Genomic DNA, 25044 nt, shown 5'->3' with positions numbered 1-25044 from the left:
AACATACACAAATGAAAGGGTCTATTACACAGGAAGTAAAAATGGAATGAAGGTCTTAAAAAGCTGGGTAGTTCAGCTCTGTAGTGAGTCTACTGTCCTTCTGCTAAGCTCACTGCAGGGTGGTAGTATTGCTGACAGCCACACCACATTCACTTTTAAAGTAATATTGTCAGTTGCATCGTTGGCATAATTCACAAGCTTAGATGCTGCACATTCCATATATATCTGTATAAAACTTGTCTGTGTCTTCGTTGTGCTCCAAAATCGCTTAATTTCATCAGTGGACAGTGTCAACTAGGCGGGGCTTCATGGCACTTGGGCAGCAGGGCGTTGGGGTGCAACTGCTGTGAGTGACACCCTCTACTTATCAAATGGAGCGAGAGTAAGGGGGGTGACAGTATCACTTTAAAGTAAAATGTGTGTCTGAAGTGACGGACTGGAGATCGGGAGAAAAAGAAGGTTCCTGAAGCCTCAGGAAGCCCTAATGATAGTGTCTCTAAATGGACAATAGATACAAATGTGAACAGCGCTCCATAGTGTGATTTCCACAGTATAAACTAGTGCAAGAGAAATTGGAGACTCTCACCTGTAAGGGTTGTGCAAATGTAAGGTACATACTCTCAGCAATAGTGTGTAAGGGAATGAACCGCAGCCACTCCAAGGAACCACACTGGTTACTTCAAAACATCAGATACCTCCACTCCAAACCTGGGATACCATCGGGCGCAGGTCCAAGATAAGCATTAAAAGTAGTAGTAAAAGGTTATTTATTAAAACACTGTGTTTTAATAAATAGAAGCCACCTGTTTTCTGCAGAGGTTAGGTTGCAAAAAAATGATCCTTGTATTACCAAACAGGTTCAATAAACTGAATGTACTGTAGAAGTACATTGATAGGAGTAGTACAGTGAAGACACAGACACTGTTTTGGTTTCCAACACAAATAACATAAAAAACACTTAATATACTGGATATACAAGACAAACCGCTTAAAGCTTCTTCCATTCAAGAAATCAGGTGAACTCTGGATAGTTTTCCTGAGCAAATATAGTATGGCTACATCACAAACATATATACCGTGACAAAAATAATAAGTGAAATATTCAGTATCTGCTAAAGATGGCCAGAATGTGCTCCTTGTTACTGGGCTTGTATGTGCCGACACCTGCGGAGAAACAGAACAACAAATGACACTGGGTTCCAGTAATAAAAATGATAATGAATATGAGATCAGATTGTTCCAGCACTGTGACATGTTGGCACAGCTATTCCCACTTTTGATCATTTGCAGGGATGGACGAATTGTTAGATATTTTTCTGTTATTACTCACCTTCATCTAATGGAGTGACATCGCTGAAAAACTGCCAGTACGTCTTGTCATTTGTGCTTCCTCCAAGGTTGTTAATGGATGTCACAAAAGCTCCCCAAGAAGAGGTCTCTGTCTCAAAACTGTGTGGGAAGGGGAATAATATTAGTATAAAACACCCAAAAACAATGAAAACAGTGATACGTATCTTGTACTGATAATGAGCTATACCATGTCTATTCCATTCACATCCACAGTTGCTGGTTACCTGTTGGATTACCTGTTGGCTCTCAGACCACAGTACCTCACAACCTATTATTCCTTATTTTCTGACTACAGTGGCTTGAGAAAGTATTTATCCCCTTGGCATTTTTTTGTGTTTTGCTACCTTACAACCTGGAATTAACATGGATTTCTTGAGGGTTTGCATAATTTCATGTAAAGAACATACCAACAAATCTGAATATCTTGGGGCACAAATTTCATGCTGTGCAAAAATCCCTAGACCTTGCACAAAATTTATCATTAGACGCACTGGCCCTGATGAATCTGGAGCAAATTTTGTGCACAATTTTGTGGCTAAAACAGCTTGGCTAAAAACTATGCAAGGGTAGGAGTACTTCTGGACTTCTGTCATCAGGGCGAAGGATGTACCGAAGCGTGCGTTGGGGTGTTTTCTAAGGGAGGGAGGGTTTTGGTAAGGGAGCTGCACGGCTCGCATGCACAGTGTCTATAGTTCTGTTATGTATTGTATCCTTTTTTCCCTCGAGGTGATCATTAGTTGGTACTTAAGCACTTTTCATTTTTACCTTTTTTACCTTTCACCTCTGACGATCATCTTATGTAATACCATGTTTACATTTTTTGTTTACTGCATGATGCCCATGGCACTTTGTGATATATAAGATTCCATGGCCAAAACATGCACTTTATTCCCTTTATGACACATGCGTGATCCGTGTTGTCTCCCTTTCCTTGTGTTGTGTTGTCTGTCTTGTGTTGTCCTCCTCTGTATAAAGAATATTTTATATACTTTTTGTGTGAAGATCATGTTTTCAAAATGACTGTACAAAATAAACTTTATTAACCATTTCTAAGATTTGTGGTTTGGCTCGGATGTCTCTTCTATGTGAGGAGTTTTTTCGGGGTGCTGCGTGTGTTGTACATCCTTGAGCATAGAGAGTGTTTTTTACTACTTGGAGGCTATTCAGCAAAAGTTTTTCGGTTTAGCTTATGTTTTTCTGAGTAGCAGCTAAATGGTATTAAATTCCTAATGAAGTCTAGCTTTAGAAAGTTTCTTCATTTTGCATCCAAGAAACAAAACAAAAAAAAATGCAAATGTGTCCATAGCCTTTAACAATGAAGGCAAGCTGCATCTTGTATAGGTGTGTATTCTCTGATTATAAGTCACACCCCATTACTGTCACAGAGGCTCACAAACTACTTAAACACGGCAGTTCCTTTCAAAGCTCTTTTGATTTATGTTTGTGTTCTCTATTGCATATATTGTGTGTATACAGAATAATAGTTTCAATGTAATCTGTAGGAGTTGGTTACATCCCGGTAACACTGTATACAACACCAGACACAACTTATAGATAAGACTAGTGCTATTTGTCTAAATAGATTTTTTTCCTTATATTGATCAACCCCTTTAAATCTGATGAAAGACACCTTTGTGGGAAAATGTTTACTGAATCAAGGCAAAAAAACAAAGTGGATAATATCAAGTGAGAAAGTCCTTCTAATAACGTCCATGATGACACGGGTGAACTAAATTAAAGGGGTATTCCGACAATTTTTTTTTTTTTTCATGAAGTTAAAGGGGTTATCCAGTGCTACAAAAACATGGCCACTTTTTCATCACGCTTGTCTCCAGTTTGGGTGGGGTTTGAAACTAAGTTTCATTGAAGTAAATGAAGCTTAATTGCAAACCACACCTGAACTGGAGACAAGAGTAGGGGGAAAAGTGGCCATGTTTTTGTAGCACTGGATAACCCCTTTAAACTTTTTTTAACGTTTCCATTTTTCCATTGACTGGCAGCAGTAAAGGTCAAAACAATCCCTCTGCTGTCCCCAGTGGCTGTTTCAGGAATTGCAGTTACATATTACTAGTGCTGCGACATTTTGTTTCTATGGAATAACTCTTTAAGACTGCAAAGTTACTATATACCCACTTGCCATCAACTACATCCTCATCTACTGGGGTTATTATATAGCATCCATAGAAAACAATTTATCTTAGTTTGCTTAAGACTTCAGCTGAAGGAGGAACTGACCATAAAAAGTACATGAGCCGTGCAATATATGGAGTCCATAGATAGATGTCCACTGCTTGACAGCTGAGCAGAAAGTTATTATAATACCTTGCTATGAAGGAACTGCCAGTGCCGTGCCCAGGATGCCAGGAGCAGGTGCCCTATGATCAGTTCATTGTTACAGAATGATAACAGTCGACTAAAGTGAACACCTCCTTTAACATTGTACAGAATGGGCATAGCTAAGGTAACACTAGAAGGGCATGACCCCCGATTTCTAGGTGTCAGTGGAGGTGCCACCAAGCCACTCAGACTCTGACAAAGTTGTAAGATACAAGGCTAGGCCAGTGAACTGAATGTCTGACCCGGGTAAAGGAAAGTCTATCTACAACTATTTTTGTATCACTGATAAAAAGAATGGGAACGCCACATCTGGTCCGTTCTTAACAACCACGCCAACAACCCTCTGCTACATCTCACCTGAAGTGTTTGGGATTAAGCTGTTCCGCCTTCTTCATAACCTCGAGAAGAGTGGATCCTTCCTTCACAGACACAATGATGGAGTACTTAAAGGGCTCTCCAATAAGGTCATTGAAGATGGTATATTCCACTGAGATCAGCTGAGCTTTACGGAAGAAAAGACAAAGCATAAGAGGAAAAGTAATAGAACGCATCACTAGAGCTGGTGGATTATAATGACTATCATCCAGGTAAAGCTTGTCTGACATACTCACCAGAGTCCTCCTGTGCCGATACATCTCGGGCACACAGCAGGCACGCCAAGCAGAGAAGGTAAGCGAACATGTTTCTTCGAAGGTTATGAAATATCTGAGCCTGGGTAAACTTCTGATACGTATATAAGGCACAAGTCTGGCCAATCAGAAGTCACTTCTTATTAACTCTTTTGCTCCCACAGGTGTCTCACATATTTACAGGTTTGGTTCTATAAACCATAAGCTCTTCTTTCTATACTACTGTGAACTGGCATTTTAAAGGCTCTTTCCATTCATCTAAGTAAAAAATATATGCAGTAGCTATTGCAGGATATTTAAAGAGGGTTTTCAAGTACAACATGCCCCTGGGTAAATGGACCTTGCCAATTTTTTACAGCAAGTACATCACACATTTTTACATAGGGTGATTTTTACGGTTACTGACCATAGTACTATCATAATCCTGGTGGTTTAGGGGCATTCAGAATTTAAAGGGGTATTCCACTCAAACATAACTTTTAATGTTGCTGCCCATGGTGAGACTAACAATTCTTTCCATACTTGTATTTATCTATTCAGTCTCCTTCCCCCCAGTTCTGAGCTGCTGCTTTCTGCTGAAAACACAAAAATCTGTGTGTGAGCCTTTCTCTCTATCTCCCCCTCCTCCCCCCTCCCTTCTGAGACAGCTGATGTAAACAAGTCCCTGACTGGCTTTATCTGCAACATTGTAGCCTGCCAGAGATTTTTTTACATCAGCTGTCTCAGAAGGGAGGGGGAAGAGGGGGAGACAGAGAGAACAGCTCACACACAGATTTTTGTGTCTTCAGCAGAAAGCAGCAGCTGAGAACTGGGGGAAGAAAGCTGAATAAATAATAACAAGTATGGAATGAATTGTTAGTCTCACCATGGGCAGCACTATATCAAAGTTATGTTTAAGTGGAATATCCCTTTAATACCTAATGCCTCTTGTGGTCTAGAGAGAAGGGGTATTACTATATATTTTACATTGTGATTAAGGATAGTTAGCTAAAAGCCTTTAATGGTTTTCTGATTTAATTAAAAAACAAAGTACGAAAGTTATTACTTTAAAAGTGAAATTAGTTATAAGAAAAGTGGAATTAATTATTTTTTTCCTCCCACCAGCGGGAGGGCGAAGGAAGGGAGAGAGATGTATTTATGTTCTGGAGGTTTCAAATATGCACGATTGTGTAAAGAGTTTCTTTTTCTTAGTTTTTTTTTCTTTGTAATTGTAATTATGTTGTAATGGAATGCGCATTTGCTTTTATATGGAATTTGTAAAATGGTAAATAAAAATATTAAAAGGGGTGTTTGCCCCTCATCAGTGCAGAGCAGCGTGAGCTCTCCTTAAAGAGAATTAGTACCCCTTTGACCCATGTCGATAGACCTCTCACTAGCCAGCCAACACCCTGCTCTGCACTGATGAGGGGCAAACACCTCGAAACAGCTGTCTGCAGATGGGAAATCTTTCTTTTTGGAGAGATTGTTTGGCTTTGCATAAAATCCCCAGTCAATGTTCCAAGGCTCCTTGATTGAGCAAGACTTGACTTTCTCTTTGCTCAAGAGGTCTGAGAGCTATTTTGCATATCCTTTCTAACCTTACAATAGGCAGCTGATGTTTGCATTGCACCTGGTAAGGCTTGTATCCAGCTGCTCAACCATATAAACACATTTCATGACACTCAGTCCATGTGTTATTGTCACTTCCTGAGACAATATGGAACTTTGTATTAAATGGGTGATTTTCTTTTTTCACTTGCCATGCACTTCAGCACTTGGCAGTGCTACTCTGTAAGGGTAGCTTCACACACACCGTATCACAGTGAATTTTCTGTTGCGGATACCCAGCAGATTTTATGTAAATAACTGAACACAGTATTAAATCTGCACCATCAAATCTGCTTCAGATCTGCTGCTGATCTGCTGCACATTGATCATGTGTGTTAGCACCCTAAAAGTGGCCATACACCTCCAATAACTGTTGGCCTAACAGTCATTCTGCTGTTAGTTATCTCTTGACGTACATCACATGATGGATTGCCCGCTCAGCCAGTCAGTGACTGCAGTGGTGTCCCGCCTTGGTCTCTGATTGGCTGAGCGGGCAATCCATCAGCCAGGTATGTGATGTTCCAGCAGCAGGAGCTGCAGGAGGCTGGCGGCTGGCAGAAATCGGTAAGGCAGTGCTAAGGGGGCATGGGGATAAGTTAGTATACATTCTTTATTATGTTCCTCTCTGCCTGCAGCAGATTTTTCTGTTTTGTGGGACTAATATAGTTAAACTTGTAGGACTTATTTTCAATGTATGGGAAGGGGTGGTAATAGAGGCCACCGGTCACTTATCTCCCCGATTCCAGCACTGAGTCCCGTATCGCGCTGCCCGGTTCTTCCGTCCCGCTGCCGCTTCCTGGTCTGAGCAGCGGCGTGACGTTATGTCTCAAGGCAGCTCAGCCATTCAGCGGTCGTAGCAGAGTCCCGCCTCGGCCGCTGAATAGCCGCAGCTCAGACCAGGAAGCAGCAGCGGGACGGAAGAACGAGGCAGTGTGATATGGGACCCGGCGCTGGAACCGGTAAGGTAAGTGACCAGCGGCCTTCATTTTCGACCCCTTCCCTGGCCATACCCTAAAAATAACCCCAGCCCAGAGTACCCCTTTAAATATCTTTCTAAATACATTTAGCAAACTTTCCTCCTTCATGGTATGTGGCTCTTTCCCTCCCGGCCACTGCTCTGCTCTGTTGGTATCAGTTGCCACAAACATTATGCAGTGCAGCAACGACGCAAGTGGCAGTGAAAGAGTTACTGTCCTCCAGCATCATGTCCTTTTATATCTTATCTAATTATTTCCATTAAGTAAACAATGTTGCAAGAAAGAAAAATTGGCTGTATTCCATGGTGTACATTGGGTAGTCCTGTGAGTCATGTGTACTACAAGTGACCTTCCTATACTGGCTTATATATCTACCACAATCTCTTTTCACATAACCTCCAGACTGGTGAAGCAGAAACCTACGGATATAATAGCATGGTGGCAGAACACTTCATTGCTTTAAGGCCCGAGAAATTGCACTTGCATCAAACCCTACCTGTCCCAAATTCTGTCTCTAGACCTGTTGCTTGTGGGGTTACATGTATACTCAGAGTATACTCTGAAGTTTAGGCTCAGTTACTCTGGGGTTACATGTATACACAGAGTATACTCTGAAGTTTAGGCTCAGTTACTCTGGGGTTACATGTATACACAGAGTATACTCTGAAGTTTAGGCTCAGTTACTCTGGGGTTACATGTATACACAGAGTATACTCTGAAGTTTAGGCTCAGTTACTCTGGGGTTACATGTATACACAGAGTATACTCTGAAGTTTAGGCTCAGTTACTCTGGGGTTACATGTATACACAGAGTATACTCTGAAGTTTAGGCTCAGTTACTCTGGGGTTACATGTATACACAGAGAATACTCTGAAGTTTAGGCTCAGTTACTCTGGGATTACATGTATACACAGAGTGTATACTCTGAAGTTTAGGCTCAGTTACTCTGGGGTTACTTGTATATACAGAGAATACTCTGAAGTTTAGGCTCAGTTACTCTAGGGGTTACATGTATACACAGAGTATACTCTGAAGTTTAGGCTCAGTTACTCTGGGGTTACATGTATACACAGAGTATACTCTGAAGTTTAGGCTCAGTTACTCTGGGGTTACATGCATACACAGAGTATACTATGAAGTTTAGAGACATCTTTACAACGCCATTCAGCTATATATTAAAGGGACACTACTATCAATTTTTAAATGCTTTTAAACAAACTGTATGCGACAATATTCTTTTTATTATTTTGTTCTGATTTTGAGCTGTTTTGAGTTTTTCTTATATATATATATATATATATATATATATATATATATATATATATACATATTTATTATTTATATTTATATATTTTTAAGCTCTTACATGGAGAACGCTTTCTGGTCTGTCTCCCTTACTTCCTCTCTGTGTGCTATGATCAACGGAGAGGTCTTCATTGATTTCTATTACATGGCCTGAAGTGCCACTCTGCTAGATTACACACATATATATATATATATATATATATATATATATATGTCATTGGCAATGTACTTGCGCCCCTTGCCTTTTAGCGTAAAACAATAAACTGTATACATACCTGTCCACAGTCCCGGTGTTCTTTGAGCTTCTGCCCACTGTCCGCAACCACTGCTGGAAATTCAGAGCCACCTTCTGAAGTGACAGGCCGCTCAGCCAAATACTGGCCGCGACGCTGTCCTGTCTCAGTCAGTGATTGGCTAAGTGGACTGTCACTTCAGAGACCGTCTCTGAAGTTCCAGTGGTGGCTGCGGACAGCGGGCAGAAGCGAGGAGAACATCGGGGGAGGAAGGACCAGTATGTAAAAAGTTTATTTTTATTTTTTTAGACAGTCATCAGCCGCCGGCCTCATATTTACACTATTACACGTAGCGATGCACAGTTGGTGGCCAATGGTTTTTCAGCAGGTCAGCCCTTTGCTGATCATCATCTTTATTCTACAAAGCTCTAATCTGCCTAATCAGCCTGACTGGGCAGATTTTCGCTCCGTGTAATAGGGCCTTTAGTCTGGCTGAGTAGAACCCTCAGGACAGTTGATGGTGTAGTGGCCATAATCTGGACACTAGACAGATGTGGCCATATTATGAGCATGTGAAGCAGGCCTTACTGTTTGGTTGTACAGAATTCACTCACCATTATTATTTGGGCATGAGATGTCTTTCGCAGAGACATAACTTTGACCCCACAGAAAAGGTAGAAGCTGAGCAGCAGCAATTGGCTGGGAGAATTTCTTTTGTGGTATCAAATCTATCACTGCTCTTAATGTTTGAGGACAATCCCAGAGGTTTGAAGAATAGTAGGGCTTTGCTGCTGTTAGGGCCTAGAAAGTAGAAAAGTTAAGTATATCTTCAATTATCAAGAAAAATATGACTGGCATACTGGATTTATACTGGCATCACTAAGGACATAATATTTAAAGTGACACTGTCACCCCCTTTTTGCATTCTGACTTCTCTACACAGGTGTAAAGGGTAAATTTAGCAGTTTTCATGCCTTATTTTATATCATACGTCTTGTTGCTTGTTCAAGTAAAAAGTGATCTTTTATCAACTGCAGATTGTGCTAAGTGGGCGGGCTTCAGGGCAACAGTGCCGCTTAGCCCTGCCCACAGCCCCACCGTTGACCCCGCCCCTGCAGATGTAAACTGCACATAGGCCCCTTTCACGCCCATACCATGGGCTGACCTAGAGGGGGTGGGGCCTAGAACTTTAGGCCAGCCTGTTCCAATGGTCGGCAAGGGGGCGGGTGATCACTTTTTACTTGAACAAGCACCATGATGTATGATATAAAATAAGGTATGAAAATTGCTAAATTTACCGATTACACCTGTGTAGAGAAGTCAGAATGCCAAAAGGGGGTGACAGTGTCACTTTAACTGCTATTATACCTACCAACAATGGCGATTTTGAGTGGCTCAATACCACACAGAGGGGGGTTAAGTGGGGTCTTTGCTGGCCAACTTTGTTCAGATAGAGACAGAAAAAAATTCAACGAGAGTCAGCACAATGATATGTCATCACGTCTGCCTGAGGATCCTGTCCCTGTGGCTCATAGGCAACCGGCATTAAGGGAGGGAGAGAGAGCTGCTCCAGTCATCATAGGAACGGGACTAAGTAAGCATGAGATAATTAGTCCTTTTTTCCATTTTGCCACAATAGGGCATTATTAATACAGGGGGCATTAATACTCCATGGGGGGCACAGGTGGCACGATTACCTATGGGCGGCACATAAGGGCATTATTACATTGAGACACGGAGCAAAATGAATGAGTGTTTATACTGCTGGGACATTATTTGTGGATAGGGTCATAGTGGGGGCACTATTAGTGAGTGGTTTCCACAATTGGGGCATTATTAGTGAGTGGTTGGCACAGTTGGGGCATCATATTGATTACATTATTATCATATTGTACACTTATGTCTGAAGAGATAAGTTGAAGTTTGGAGAAGTCATCATGAAGAAGAAAAAGTAAAATGACCACCTCTTAGAGAAGACTTTACCTGTGAGTCACTAGATGGAACTGTAATCACTTATATAGGCTGCAGAACGTCTATATTATACCAGTTTGTACTGCTGTATAGGCTCTGTATGGCGGTAATAATATATTAGTCATGGTCATGGTATTATTTGCCCCTTGTATTTGCTCTAACTAAGTGGAGGACTCTATTGTATAGAAACACACTGCTGTATACAGAAAATATTCAGGTGGCAGGGCTGATGTATTTACAGGTAACAGGTTTCATAATAAAAATAATATCCAGGGAGAGAATACTGATGGGGGGTGTAGCTATGACTGCGTTTTACAAGATATTTTATAGTGACACTGTATTATAAAAAAAAAATACATATATATCTTTTAGATCCTACCAACGCCCCTGCTTCGGTGACTGACAGGCTGCCATGTATGTATACCCAACTGTTAGTCACTGCAGAAAGGGAGTGGGGGGGGCTCAACTCATTACGACTATGACTACCAGGCGTGCTACAGACCTATAGCTGTAATCTGCTGCTCTTATATAGGGTCGCATATACAGATGATAGATATACTTTAAAGTAGAACGTGGGTAGCAATACCTGTGCAGCCAGCCCAGTGCTGTAGATATTACCAATAAGTCCATTATTCTGACTATTCAACATCATGTCCACCAGGGCCCCAACAGTGTACTTCAACGCTGCAAAAGTGTCTGGGGGCACATCATCCATTTTGAGCACACAAGTAAATCCCATCACTGCCACAGCGGCCGTATCTACAAATAGAAATGGTCATTTATTTGTATTTATTGCTTTTTAGTTCTTGAGTTTCCCAAGAAATGTAATGTATGTTAAATTTATATCCAGTGACTTACATAATAGTAAGGGGAGCACCGATAGTTCAAAACTAGTCCCTATCATGGTGCTTCCCTTACAACCTCTTTAGAACCCTTGGCGTTATTCTTCATCCCTTTACTTATAATGCAGTTTGTCTGGAGTGAGTAGTCCTCACTAAATAAATATAGGTCTTAATATTAATACATATGGGGTATATTTCTGAAAGAACTCACCTACAGAAAATTCGTGCCCAGATGGGTTTGTAGGGATGGAGTTTGCAGAAGCATGTGCCGCTGTGATAGCGGAAGGTTTGGACATCACGCACAGACCTAGCACATCAAGGCTGACTTGGTACCAGGTAGTAAGGGGGGAACCATTGTTTTCTGTAATAAAGCATATGTCATCTTAGCCTATTGACAGACACAAACAGCTTCCCTTAATTGACATCGAGTTTTTCTAAAACTAGATGATCGGTCAACAAAACATAGCTAGAATCATAGCGAAAGAATTATCCAATTATTCTCTTTCTCATAGAAGGTATCTCACTTAAGGAACCATCTTAACACGTGTTACTTTGAGGGTATATTCACACGGGCGGGCTCGCAGCGAGATTCTCGCTGCGAGCCCGGCAGGTCCTGTCAGTTCCCATACACTACATACTTGCTGCGGTCTAAACAACCGCAGCGAGTATGTAATTCTGCCGCCCTTAACCCCTTCTGCTCCCGCCCGGCTCCCCCGCTGTAAGCATACATTACCTGTCCTTGCTGCACGGGTCCGGCGTCCTGCTCTCCCGTCCGGCCAATTAGTGTGTTGCCCAGCCGCAGCCACTGATTGGCCGGGCGGGAGAGCAGGACGCCGGACCTGTGCAGCAAGGACAGGTAATGTATGCTTACAGCGGGGGAGCCGGGCGGGAGCAGAAGGGGTTAAGGGCAGTATAATTACATACTCGCTGCGGTCGTTTAGACCGCAGCAAGTATGTAGTGTATGGGAACTGCCAGGACCTGCCGGGCTCGCAGCGAGAATCTCGCTGCGAGCCCGTTCGTGTGAATATACCCTAAAAAAATGTTTTAAAGAACCCCTGGTGGTGGTTCAAGGTCATAGACTGCGTCCTAAGTCATCCTAATAATGTCCATAATCTCTACATAGACTTTCACATATACTTTTATTAATTTTGATAATGTGGAGATACCAACTCTGCCAGACTTAGCATAACAATATTGTAGGTCAGGCTCACAAAAGTGTAAACTACAGTATGTTATACCAGGAAGATAGGAAACTGGATTCTGAGGTTGAGTTTCAGAAGTGAGACTTCAGCAACCTTCTCTATAGTAACACAGTAACTGAACACAGGAGGAGAGGCAGGGGATAGAGGGGGGATGAAGCTGCAGCCTCTCTCCCTCAGCTCTTTGAGAGACTGACAGCTATGAAAGGATAGGAGAGCAGCAGGAGAGAGGCATCTCATTGGTCAAAGCAAACAGCTCCACGCATGGAAGGAAAAGATCCACAACATGCAGGCTACATATAACATTTATATCTGCACAATATCTAATAAAGATGTCCTAGGTTCCAAATATAAAACTTACCAATACTCTCAAGTTCTTCTTGAGTTTTGGTTTCAAGAAGTTGAACAAGATCAGCATTAGAATTAGGAAGCTCAGCTGGGTCGGAGCATGAGGACTGCAGAGCAAGGACGTAAAGGGCAACTTTTCCTGAAGAGAAGGGCGCATCTACAAACAGGGAGACAAGAAGAAACAGTAAAAGGTAAAAGATTAAGATGTTGCCAATAAATATGCGTATACACCAAGATGTATAGTACTTGCAAAATATGGTGTGATGGCCTGATATTTTAGGTATACTGACACACTTCCACTGTTACTGACAAATGTATATATTCCACGGCATTGCATGAATTATTGCTTAAAATAATAGAAGCAAAAGGCCTCTTATGATAACATCAAGCTTTTTCTTCCTGTATTTTAATCATTTTATTGGGAAAATGATTAAAAGCTTAAAGAGTCACCGTTGTTAATTTTTTTTTTTTTGCAGAAATCAATAGTATAGGCAATTTTAAGAAACTTTGTAATTGGGTTTATTAGGCAAACATGCCATTATCTGCATTGAAAAGACTTTTCCCAGCCCCCCCCCCCTCCTCTCCTTTCTGTCATCCACTGCTCAGAATCAGGAAATCTCAACTGTTTTTTATTAGTCGGATCCTGTCTGAGCTATAGAGAGGGGAGGGGGGAGGAGGAAGGAGCTAGATTAGTCGGCAGCAGAGAGCAGAGAACAAAGGATTACACAGTGGGGGAGCTATTCTGAGTGCTATTCAGAGGTCAGAGAGGTCAGTGTTGACATCAGAGGAGAGAGCCTGGTGATGTAGCTCTAAATGAACTCTTTGTTGCCCTGTTATGGTGCCTTATGTCCCTCTCTCCATAGGAAAACCATAAAGATAGGAGGAGAGCTTCAAACTGCTTTTCCATCACAAAAATTTATTTTTCGATCAATAAACCCAATTACAGTTTCTTAAAATCGCCTGGACTATTGATTTTTTCGAAAAAAAATTTAACAACAGTGCAGAAGCAGTTTGTCTCTGCTCACTGTGTAGTGTAGACGGCGATATGAAACTGCAGCAATGGTCTGTTCCAAATGAACAGGAGCTAAGCTGCAGTTACAGGTCGCTGAACAGCTGATCTGCTTGGGTGTCCCGGTCGGTGATTGAGTGAATGGGCAAACCTGTAGACAGCTCATAAGTCTATTTTGCACGAAAACTTATTTAATAAGTTATATTTGTAATATAGAACAACAAAGGCTAGCGGTACTGAAAATGGGGACATTTACCTACTGTCATTAAAATATGTGCACACATTATCAACTCTTGAGTACAATAAAAAGTTTCTTTGCCAAGTTCTGGAGAAGAGCGTCTAACGCAAAACAGCTGTCACCTGTTAATCATGCTGATACACTGGTGTCTAATGCTGCGTTTACACGAAACGATAATTGGCCCGATTGCACGATTAACGATGTCGGAGCAACGTTTTTTTTTTATAACGATCAGCGTTTAGACGGTACGATATATTGTACGGAAAATTCGTTTTGCGATCGCTTAAGCCTATCTCACACATTGGTGAAATTTTTAAATCTGTAAAAGGGTATTCTCAGGTTTAGGTATAAAAAATAATGCTGGAGCAGGCTAAAGATAGAACATAAAACCATACTTTCCTACCCCCAGCCCCCCGCAGCTGCCGTTCCTCTTCTTCTGGTCCCCTGATTTTCTTTCTTCATTCTTTTGCTATAATGAGCATCTTAGTGCAGGACCTTCCACCAGTCACTGGCTGCATGGGTTTCCCATTTGAGCAAGTAGTTGGCTGGTCTTTCACCATCAAAAGAAAAAATATTGGGGGACTGAAAGGAGAGGAATGGCAGCTAAGGAGACCCAGCAGGGGACAAATGGTAGGTAAATATAATCTTATTTTCTATTTTTAGTATTTTCTTTTACACAAACTGCTAAACACCCCATGTAACCTTCTCGTTTTCACGTAGGTGATACTCCTCATTTTATGATGTCTGGGAAACCAAGCAGTGGAGAAAGTCATGCAAAAAGACGGTGCTGGGTTAGGCTAAAATAAAACCATGTAAATCTGCTACTTTTTCCTCTTTCTCTCCAACATGCATAGACTTTCTGCAACAAAATAACCTGATAAAGGGCTCCACCTCATAACCTATATTAACATGTTAGTTTATATACCAGTACTGCTATATCTGTCACAATGTAAAATGGGTCAGGGTCAGAATCCAATTACATTGCTCCAATTCTTATATTCCTATGCATAAGATGCCCACTAGATAGCTTGTTATCCTGGTGACAGGGAAAATGGTTTCAAGTTGGGAATACCACTATGAGTCTAATATAAGTAGAAATGTGCAGAATAAATGAGCACTAAAGGGTTAATTGTATGTCATCTGCCTAGGTGCAGCCCTACCACATACTAATACTTTTCGCAATTACATGATGCAATTCTATGTTCTTTCTAAACTTCCTAAACTTACAGTAAATCTATGCAAAACCTGATGACCTCATAGCAGATCCGCCAGCTGTTTATACTTCCATATGTAAAGGCAGCACAGTGCTTTATAAGATATATTACCCTATTATCCAAAACAGCACAAATGTTTTAAGCCCCTTTAGCTAATAGAATGGACCTGTATCTGTAATATGTTGCCCCTTAAAGGGGTTATCTAGTGCTACAAAAACATGGCCACTTTTGCCCCACTCTTGTCTCCAGATTGGGTGGGGTTTGAAACTTGGTTCCATTGAAGTGGCCATGTTTTTGTAGCGCTGGATAACCCCTTTAAAGAAGAAATTTTTTATGCTAAGGTAACATTAAACTAGTGAACTAGTAGTATTTGCAGTAGTAAAATAATCCTGTAATATCTTTATTACGCTTAATATTATTACTAAATGTCCAACGTCATAACTGTGTATGGCATTATAATTTATTATATATGATATTGCATTATAATTTATTACTTTACATTATTATATTCCAACACAAAATAATTAAATCTAATACTTAATGTAAAACTTAATATATACTAAAAAAAAGGGCACTCTATTCCAGCTAAATCAGAGACATACACTTCAGGGTTTGGACTCATTGACTTACTTTTAGTGATCTTCTGAGCAGCATCTTCTTTTAGCTGTTTTACCAGCAGGTCCTGAGTGGAGACGTCTGTGATATTTCCTAGGTTCAGTGCCAGAAGGACACTGGGGTCTGGAGTGACACATGGCCCCACGCTTTGTGCCATGCTGATAGTCAAGCTGGTGACATAGGACTTCTGTGTATCAGAGACATCTGTAAAAGAATGAGAAGACATGTTAGATGGACCTCAGAGAATGTCACCTGAGATGGTCCAGTGTCCACCAGGGTCCTTATAGTCTTGTGCTTACAGCAGACAGCGTCAGCCCAGCAGACATGGGTGAGGGTAAGGAGCCCAGCACATAAGATGATGACTTGCTTCATCTTGATACAGTCATGTAGAAATGACATGTTCAGTCTTCCTCCTCTTTATACATATGCCGTGTTTGGCAATCATCCAAGGATTGAGCAAGTTGGCTGCGATGTGTTATAGATTAATATATCAAGAGATTTACACAGTGCAAGGCACGGATATCCTCTTCCTGGTGCAGGAGTGATGTGGAATTATTAACATGTATACCTAGTGTAATAATCTTATCTAATACAAAGACACAATTCTTAGTAAAGCTTAGTACAGACTCACATTGACCATATTGTCTACTCCTGGAAACCATCCAAGGTCATACCATTTGTATCCACAGTAGCACCCCGCATCAAGGACCTTTAACAATAGGGCACATGGTGCGTCTGCACTAGGCCCCCTAGCAGTTGGCCCCTGGTGGATTCATCACTTCCAACTTTGTTTGCATAATCTGGATGCAGATATAGCTGAAAACTATGGTGGAGCACCATTCATTCACATTGGCTACAGACCACCCGACACAGATATCACTAATGTGGTGTCCCACCACGGGTGTTGCTATCGGTTACACCCTTCGCAAAAGCCTGTACTTATTGTAAGTAAGTGGTGATGTAGTAGTGATAACGTTTCACCACAAGATGTCGCTATTGTAGGTATATGTACTTAGTTGCTGCACGGCTGAAGTATGAAAAGGGTTATTGTTTGCTTATATGTCACATGGATCTGTGAACCAATGAGAGTATCTTCTTCTGTCCTATCATCTCTTTCTTTACTTCTTCTTTATGCACTCTTCACCCATTCACAGCACACCTTGCAGGGAGCTGTAGATAGGAAATCACATGGGTAGAGGAAGTGTAGAGGTTTTTTGCATTGGACTTTGTAGGGGAAGGACGCAAGCTAGAACGTTCCCTACAGTGGTTCCTTTGGGCCCTGGCCCTCTGACAGGTTCCTTGTTTGTAAGAGGTCTTTGGTCATGAGACTCTGTAGATACAAGATGCACCTAAAAGTTTCTCTTCAAGTAACCTTACTCAGCACTATGCAGTATTAAACCCCTTTACAGGAGAGGAGAAGTCAGAGATCTTATCAACCAAAGCCGTGGACTAGGAGAGTCACAGTGCAGGACAGTATCCTCAAAAAAGCAGAAAGCTAGGAACTGATCCAGATAGAGCAAAGTTGCTAGAAGCCTATGAACTCTATCTCACAGCGCAGGTGTTAGCAGGAAACGCTCAGCATTCTGTTCATCCCAGGTAACAGGGTCTGGGGCTTGTGTCACCCACTAGGACAGATCCCAGACACTGGTAGGGCAATAGGTGGTTAATTCCGACAAGAGTCGATGCACAGGCACAAGTATTCTCTCTTAAGTATTCTTCTATTTTTACCTCATCCTCCAACATCCCGGCAGAGCACAGTACTACTTGGGTTGGGACTCTCACAACATCCTCCTCACTGCTCCTCTGATTCTTCGTTAAACCTCTCAACACGCAACCCAGTCGGCACGACTGTCTTACTCGCTACGCTCTCATCACAGATCTGGATCCTGTACTAACAAGTGTATAATCAAGTGTAGAGCATTCTGTCAAGGCACAGCTATATGTTCTGCTGCACACAGGTACCTTCAGAGTAAACAAGATTTTATTTATGGCAAAGAGACTTTGTGATTCTTTGCCCTGCACCAACACAGTATACACACACTCCTTGGGACATCTCCCCTTTCTGTGGGTGGCAGTGCCATTAGTTCGGGTGGGTCACTACTGCACTCCGGACCACCGTGCCAACAGCCCAAGGGACCCCTCAGCAGACCGGCAGGTCCCTGATGACAGGGGAACAAGATGGTACTGGCCCTTTAAAATAAAAGCAGGTGTGCCACCATACCTGTATGCCCAACCGACACTGGCGTCACGACATAACATCCTAGGGTCCGGCTACATCTTGGCCAACCACCACTGGAGTGGCGTCATGCCCTACCATCTGGCAAGTGACCATCCGTGCCTCCGCCACAGCATTGCAACGGCACACCACACTAACACTGCTGCCTGCAGATACAGAGCCTCCTCTAATATCTATTCTAATGCATACTAGTATCAGGATAGGTAATACAGTTGGAGAAAAATCCTGTATCAGGTGCGCTGCAGCCTGCAGCCACTGCACAGTAAAGCAGCAGAGCAGGGATAACTGTCAGTCACCAATCACTCGGTGTGGGGCGGCTGCAGCTTGTATTGCACATAATGGGTGAATAAATTCACTTGCTTTATTCACTATATCTGGAGTGCCGCCTCATCGCTACGTTGTTTGGTACATTACAGTATATAGCCCAGTTCACACTGAGCAAAAATGGCGGAATCCCGCCAGAGAATGGGAGGGCACGCGTGCGTCCACTCCCGCTGCTCTCCACTCAAAAAATTGACATGTCAATTCTTTAAGCGGAGAGGGGAGCCCATGCTTACCTGCATGCACACTCCTGCTTCAGTCTCCAAGTCCCTGCTCAATGACAGCCCACTAAAGAGTTACCAAGGCTGTCAACACATTCTCACAGAAGAGCCAATTTCGATTTTTGCGTTTTTGTTTTTTCCTCCTTGTGTTTAAAAGGCCATAGCACTTACATTTTTCACATGAGCCCTTATTTTTTGCACCACTAATTGTACTTTGCAATGACAGGCTACATTTTTTCATAAAGTACACTGCGAAACCAGAAAAAAAATAAATGTGTGGTAAAATTGAAAAAAACCAAAACGCATTTTGTTTACGCCATTCCCTCTGGGGTAAAACTGACTTGTTATATATGTTCCTCAAGTCGTTACGATTAAAATGTAACAGGTATAACTATATATGTACATGTATATGTAACATGTATAACTTTTCTTTTATTTGATGGCCTGTAAAAAATTCAAACCATTGTTCACAAATACACGTTCCTAAAAATCGCTCCATTCCCAGGCTTATAGCGCTTTTATCCTTTGGTCTATGGGGCTGTGTGAGGTGTTATTTTTTGCGCCATGATGTTTACTTTCTATCGGTACTTTGATTGCGCATATGAAACTTTTTGATCGCTTTTTATTACAATTTTTCTGGATTTGATGCGACCATAAATGCGCAATTTTGCACTTTGGGATTTTTTTGCGGTTACGCCATTTAGTGCGAGATCAGGAATGTGATTAATTAATAGTTTGGGCGATTACGCACGCGGCGATACCAAACATGTTTATTTATTTTATTTATAACCTGGGAAAAGGGGGGTGATTCAGACTTTTATTAGGGGAGGGGGCTTTTTATTGACAACAACACTTTATTTATCCCCCCCCCCCCCAGGGGGACTTCTAGTATATACACTTTGATCTCTCATTGAGATCTTTGCTGTATACTTATACAGCAAAGATCAATGAGATCAGCACTTGTTTGCTTTCGGCTGCTGCAGCCGAAAACAAACGAGTGCCGAGCCGGGGACGGCGCCATCTTGGACTATCTATCGACTGGCGTCAACTGTCAACGTTATCCTGTACAAATTACTTTACAGCTACCTCCTCTTATCACCACAGACACAACAGGAAGTCTCAGCTTAGTTTTGGACCTTGTGGTGAGAACGAAAACTGCAAGATATCAGAATTATGTTATAATATAGAGAGATAACACAGTCCCTTTAATCCTTTGCCTCTGCAGCCTGTTTGGGTCTTAAAAGGGATGTCTAAAATCAATTTTTTTTAGAGATAAATTTATTTGTGAAGTAGATTGGAGCAGCTTGCATGTTAGAAACCCCAATTAGTCACCCCATATTAACCCTTTAAAGACCAAGCCCAAAATGACCCAGTGGACCGCACAAATTTTCATTTTTGCGGTTTCCTTTTTACCTCCTCCCCTTCTAAGAGCTCTACCACTTAAATTTTTCTATCTACAAGCCATGTAAGGGCTTGTTTGTTACAGGAATAGTTGTACTATGTAATGGCGTCTTTCATTATACCATAACCTGTATGATGGAAACCCAAAAATATTGTTTATGAAAATATAAATTTGTGAAATCGTAAAAAAGAATGCAATATGGGAACTTTTGGGGGGTTCCTGTGTCTACGTAATGCACTATATGGTAACATGATACCATTATTCTATAGATCAGCCCGAACACAATCACATGCAGGTTTACCCAGGTTCTCTTATGTTATAAAATTTTTTTGATGAAATCCTTTTTTTTTTGCAATTAATTATTAATAAAATAGGCCTATTGTGACGCTCATAACGGTTTTAGTTTTTCGCCTACGGGGCTGTATGGGGTGTCATTTTTTGCGCCATGATCTCTAGTTTTTATTAATACCTTTATTAGTGTAGTTCAGATGTTTTGATCACTTTTACCTGCAATCAATATAATATATATATATATATATATATATATATATATATATATATATATCATACACTGTACAATGCTATGCCATAGGCATAGCATTGATCAGTGTTATAGGCGCTCTGCTGATTGAGCCTGCCTGTGGCACTCAATCAGCAGAGCGCCGATCGGACCGCACGGAGGGAGGTAAGAGACCTCCGGCAGTCCGTGAAATCGATCGGGACCCCCACAGTCACACTGCGGGAGTCCCGATCGGTAGGTGACAGGGGCTGCCTCTGACACTTACACTTACACGCAGTGATTGCGGCGTTTAAGGAGTTAAAGAACAACTCCGGAGGGACGGGGGAAAAGGGGGGGATGGGAGCCAGATAGGTTATTTAGACACAATACAAAGTTATATAACTTTGTAATGTGTGTTAAATAAGCTAAAAAAATAAACCGCCGGAGTTGCCCTTCAATGGTAGGCTGCAGCGCAACTGTGAGGGCCCGGTTATTCACTGCAGCCGGCCCCCACCTGCTATGAAGCGCGCTCCGCTTCGGATTGCGCTTCATTGCGGGATAAACACCCAGGACGTACAGGTACGCCCAGGGTCGTCTGGTGACAGGCGGCCAGGGCATAACTGTTTGTCCAGGTTGGTCTAGGGGTTAAAAACTTCACCCCTCAAAGATTTCATTGAAAGATACATGTATGAGCATTTTGACCTTAAAGATATAAGAGGAAAGCATTTCTCATTAGGACATAAAAAGTTTTGGGCAGCTGTTTCTGCCTCTGCCTGATGCTACTGCAGGCCACAATGCCCCTGGACAACAGGAACTGCAACAATGTCATACTGGAATAAAAGTTGTCCACATAAAGATGATATCCCTTGTCTAGGAGGGGGGTAGAGTAACTCCCAGACACGCTTCTAAGTGAGAGTAAGGATAGGGGGACAGTCAGGGGGTCATTTTTAGAATAGCTGCCCTAAAATTAGATAGACCCTAAATTAGTGTGTGTATCCCATGCCGCTATCGCACAAATTGAAGGGCTTCATTCCGTATCTGGCCTATTTGCTGGGCAAATATTGGCGGAGGTTAAGTCTGTCCTTAAAATTAACTAGAGATTTGTCAAATGACACACGCTTGTCAGGGGTCAGGGGTCAGGGGAGATGACCAGGCACAGCTTATAATGCTGGTCCTGATTGGCTGCGAGAAGGTGGACACAGGGAATTGTTGTAATGTAGATATCGCAACAACAATTTAAACTGTGTCCTGGGCATAATGATGGCATACAGGGAGCTGGTGAACAGTATGTCACATACCCAGTAGGACCTAATGGTGGGCTTTTTCATTAGGCCCATACCAAGCAGTATTCCCCCTTTTTTTTATTGTGTTGGTGGGAGTCCATACATGGGGCCTGGCATAGCAGGAATTGGGATGGATGGTGATTAATAGGCTAGCATACAGATTTGTCTGTACCACCATGTTCTCCTCACAAAAAAAATTGTAAAGAAATTGTTGGCACTTGAATTCCAGAATTGGCCATGAATTCCAGGACCTGGGGCACATAGGAGCTAGCAGGAATCCAGCTGGGGTCACTGGTGCTGGGGCCACTTGCACTAAGCACTGCGTCTATGGGGGGGGGCTTATAAGAGGACTCACTTAAGGAAGATAATATCATCTGCTCTGTGTCTATGTGAGGAGACGTGCCCCATAGACTTACATTATGCGGTGTCATCACATGACACAGAGGCGGGGGAGGACTGCACTGAACACAACTTCTTCTGGCTCATTCTCTCTGACGTCGGATGATCAAAACTTTTGACATGTTTTACTAACATAAAAACAAAAAAGTGCAACAGCACGCTCCAAATGCCAAGACCTGGTTAATATAGATATTTAGAATTGCAAAAAAAAAAAAACTGCTATAAAAAACCTGGAAAAAAATGAGGTTCTTGACATACCATTTGATCAAATACTGTGTACTATCCCACCATGTTAAGGTGACCCCAGATTTGGGATGGACCTACACTGTAAACTGTACCATGGCCTCTTCTGGCATAATATTAAGACTACAACTGGGCATAAAGGATCCAGCTAAACTGAGCTTAAAGGGAACACATCACAAAAAAAATTGTTATAACACTAGGGAAATGTGCTGGTACATGACCCAGCATACTTCCTGTTTCCCTTTGACCCCTAGGCGACCTATGCCATAAGGGTACTGCATGGGAGCCTGCGACCAGACAACCCGTGCCACACCTATACGCCATGGTTTTGCAAGGGAACTATGAAACAAGTTCTGGAGCTGAACCCGCTTCATAGCTGGTGAGGCCCTCACCGTTAATGACATGTTATACATGTTACGGTAGAGTGAAAGGCACCATTACAAAGTACACTTGTTCCTGAAAAAAACAAGCCCTTACATGACCCTGTAGCTGGGGTCTTAAGAGGCGAGAAGGAAAAATGAAAATGCAAAAACGAGAATTGGCCTAGTCATTTAGGCCATTTTGGGCTTGGTCATGAAGGGGTTAAATACATTTACAATTCCCGTGTCCTACACCTTAAACGCAAATGTTTCACATCTAATATATGTTAATCCAGCGCACACCTTTTATATAAAAGGGTTCATCTATGTCAATGTATAAAGTGCACAGTGGTCTCTGAGACATGGCCGCTGCTGAAGCAGCTGGTAAGCTACCGAGGAGGAAGAGATATGATCCAGGCAGAAATAACTGGGATATTTACTGAGCAAATACAGAGAGTACATGACTTCAGCGCATACAAGATAATCTGAATAAACTACCTCTTATGCAATGAGTCTGAGCTCACTGTGTGGAGTGCATTAGTGTTTCCACCATGTCTGTAGTTACACACCCCTTATGTCCAGGCCAATTTCCTGCCCTTGCAGGGTTCTACAATGGCTTTCCAGACTATAAGCACAGATCTACGTCTAATCTTTAAGTGTTATTTTTCTAAATCTGATCATACACAGGAGATAAAATGGAGAATTTGTGTCATTTTGTAAACCATCTATTACATCCATAGGGAAACAGTGAGCTCTGAACTGAACCCAGCCTGCTGCCCCTACCTACTTGGACAATCTGCCCCCAAAATGCAAAACAAAGTGTTCCCCATGTTGTGCCTTAGACGTAAATATCCACTATACTGTACAAGTCCCCTCGTTGTCCCTTATTAATAGTACCTCACATAGCAATGGTGCCCCCTCAGTTATACCCATCTTTATCACAAACAGCATCAGTGCCCCCTATAGGTCGAACACAGTGCAACGTTCTCCTAGTGCCCCATACAGTGATAATGCCTACCTCTGTGCTCCAAAGTGGTAGCTTTACATCGGGTAAAAAATAGTTTTATTCTTGAGCACGAGGCCAAGAGAGAGGGGGCAACTAGTCATCTGGGCAGGGAGCGGCCCGTAACTAGTCACAGCTCTCTGCCTGTATGCGCGCTTTGCGGGGATGATTGACAGGCAGGGAGACCTGTTAGCGGCCTCTCTGCCTGTCAATCATCTCCGCGCTGACAGGCAGAGAGCCGTGACTAGTCACAGGCCAGATGACTAGTTGCCGCCCCTCTCCCGGCCTCGCGTGCCAAATAAAGACTACCGTTTTCCCCATGTTAAGCTACTGCCGCAGATGCGCCTGGTAGCCTTGGGGAGCTGCACAGTAGATCTTTACTGCGCAGCTGGGAACCATTGAGTACAATTGTACTGACTGGTTCCCTTTAAATAATTAGATGTTGAAGTCAGTAGACAGCTTCCAGAATTCCCTGCACTTAATATACTGCCTCTATAAAATACATATGGGATTTATATGGGCCTAACCCTGGATCTTCCAACAAGTTATATAGACTTGTGTAAAGTTTGATCGGCTGGGGTCTGGTTGCTAGAACAAGCCGGGAATAGAGCATTCTCAGTGTTGTCTCTCCCTGCTCTGTGAGATGGACGCCAGATATACGTGCAGGGGCCCTAACGACAAGGAGACACAGTTTGAAAACATATTTTACCTTTTTGCTAAACAGAATGAAAACATAATTTTTTTTAAGTTTTGCTTTTAACCCCTTTTCCTTAATATTGTAAAAAATTAAAAATACTAAAATATGAAACTAAAGCTTAATATATCAAAAGAAAAAATACTGTGTGAAAATTGATTTGAATATCCAAATGAAAAAAAAAAAAATTCAAGTTTGCATGTAGCCATTTTCTATTACGGGCTTTAGCATCCTGCACTTTGCAGTGTCTGCTTCTCTTTCCTGTGGACCCACCCTCTGTGAGCCACCTGCAGCAAGATGCTCGTCTCACCTCATAGATGATGCAGCTCTAGGGGTAGTTAGCAGAATGTAGTCAGGTGATTTGCATTAAAAGCATGCACCAAATATAGTCAAGATTTTATTATTTTTAATAGCTCAAATTCCTTCTTTTATTAAAGAGTTTTGGTGACATTCCTTCAATTGCTGCTAATGTTTTCCTCACCAGTAGGTGGCAGTGTTGTCCGCAGGAAACTGTTGACCTTGACCGCA

General features: G+C 42.1%; 1 protein-coding gene across 1 annotated transcript; it reads right to left on the bottom strand.

Annotated features, from left to right (window-relative positions):
- Nucleotides 1-750: 750 nt before the first annotated feature.
- Nucleotides 751-16262, bottom strand: LOC138799625 (cobalamin binding intrinsic factor-like). The gene is made up of 9 exons (XM_069981073.1): nt 16156-16262; nt 15872-16060; nt 12794-12937; nt 11444-11593; nt 10977-11149; nt 9034-9220; nt 4045-4189; nt 1331-1449; nt 751-1164 (listed from the first exon to the last, which is right to left on the bottom strand). The coding sequence occupies exons 1-9, from the start codon at nt 16253-16255 to the stop codon at nt 1103-1105; spliced, it is 1269 nt and encodes a 422-aa protein (XP_069837174.1). The 5' UTR covers nt 16256-16262; the 3' UTR covers nt 751-1102.
- Nucleotides 16263-25044: the final 8782 nt, after the last annotated feature.

Source organism: Dendropsophus ebraccatus, chromosome 8 (genome assembly GCF_027789765.1).
Source record: "Dendropsophus ebraccatus isolate aDenEbr1 chromosome 8, aDenEbr1.pat, whole genome shotgun sequence".
NCBI classification, from domain to species: Eukaryota; Metazoa; Chordata; class Amphibia; order Anura; family Hylidae; genus Dendropsophus; species Dendropsophus ebraccatus.
Note: the sequence above shows the minus strand (reverse complement) of the source record. Positions and strands in the feature narration are given on the sequence as shown.

Excerpts from the sequence above, each read along its gene's own strand:
- LOC138799625 (XM_069981073.1), bottom strand. The coding sequence starts at position 16,255 with ATGTCATTTCTACATGACTGTATCAAGATGAAGCAAGTCATCATCTTA. Across the intron at positions 12,938-15,871 it reads TGCTCAGAAGATCACTAAAA|ATGCGCCCTTCTCTTCAGGA; the intron begins GTAAGTCAATGA and ends CCCTGTTTGTAG. Across the intron at positions 1,450-4,044 it reads CTTAATCCCAAACACTTCAG|TTTTGAGACAGAGACCTCTT; the intron begins GTGAGATGTAGC and ends CTTCCCACACAG.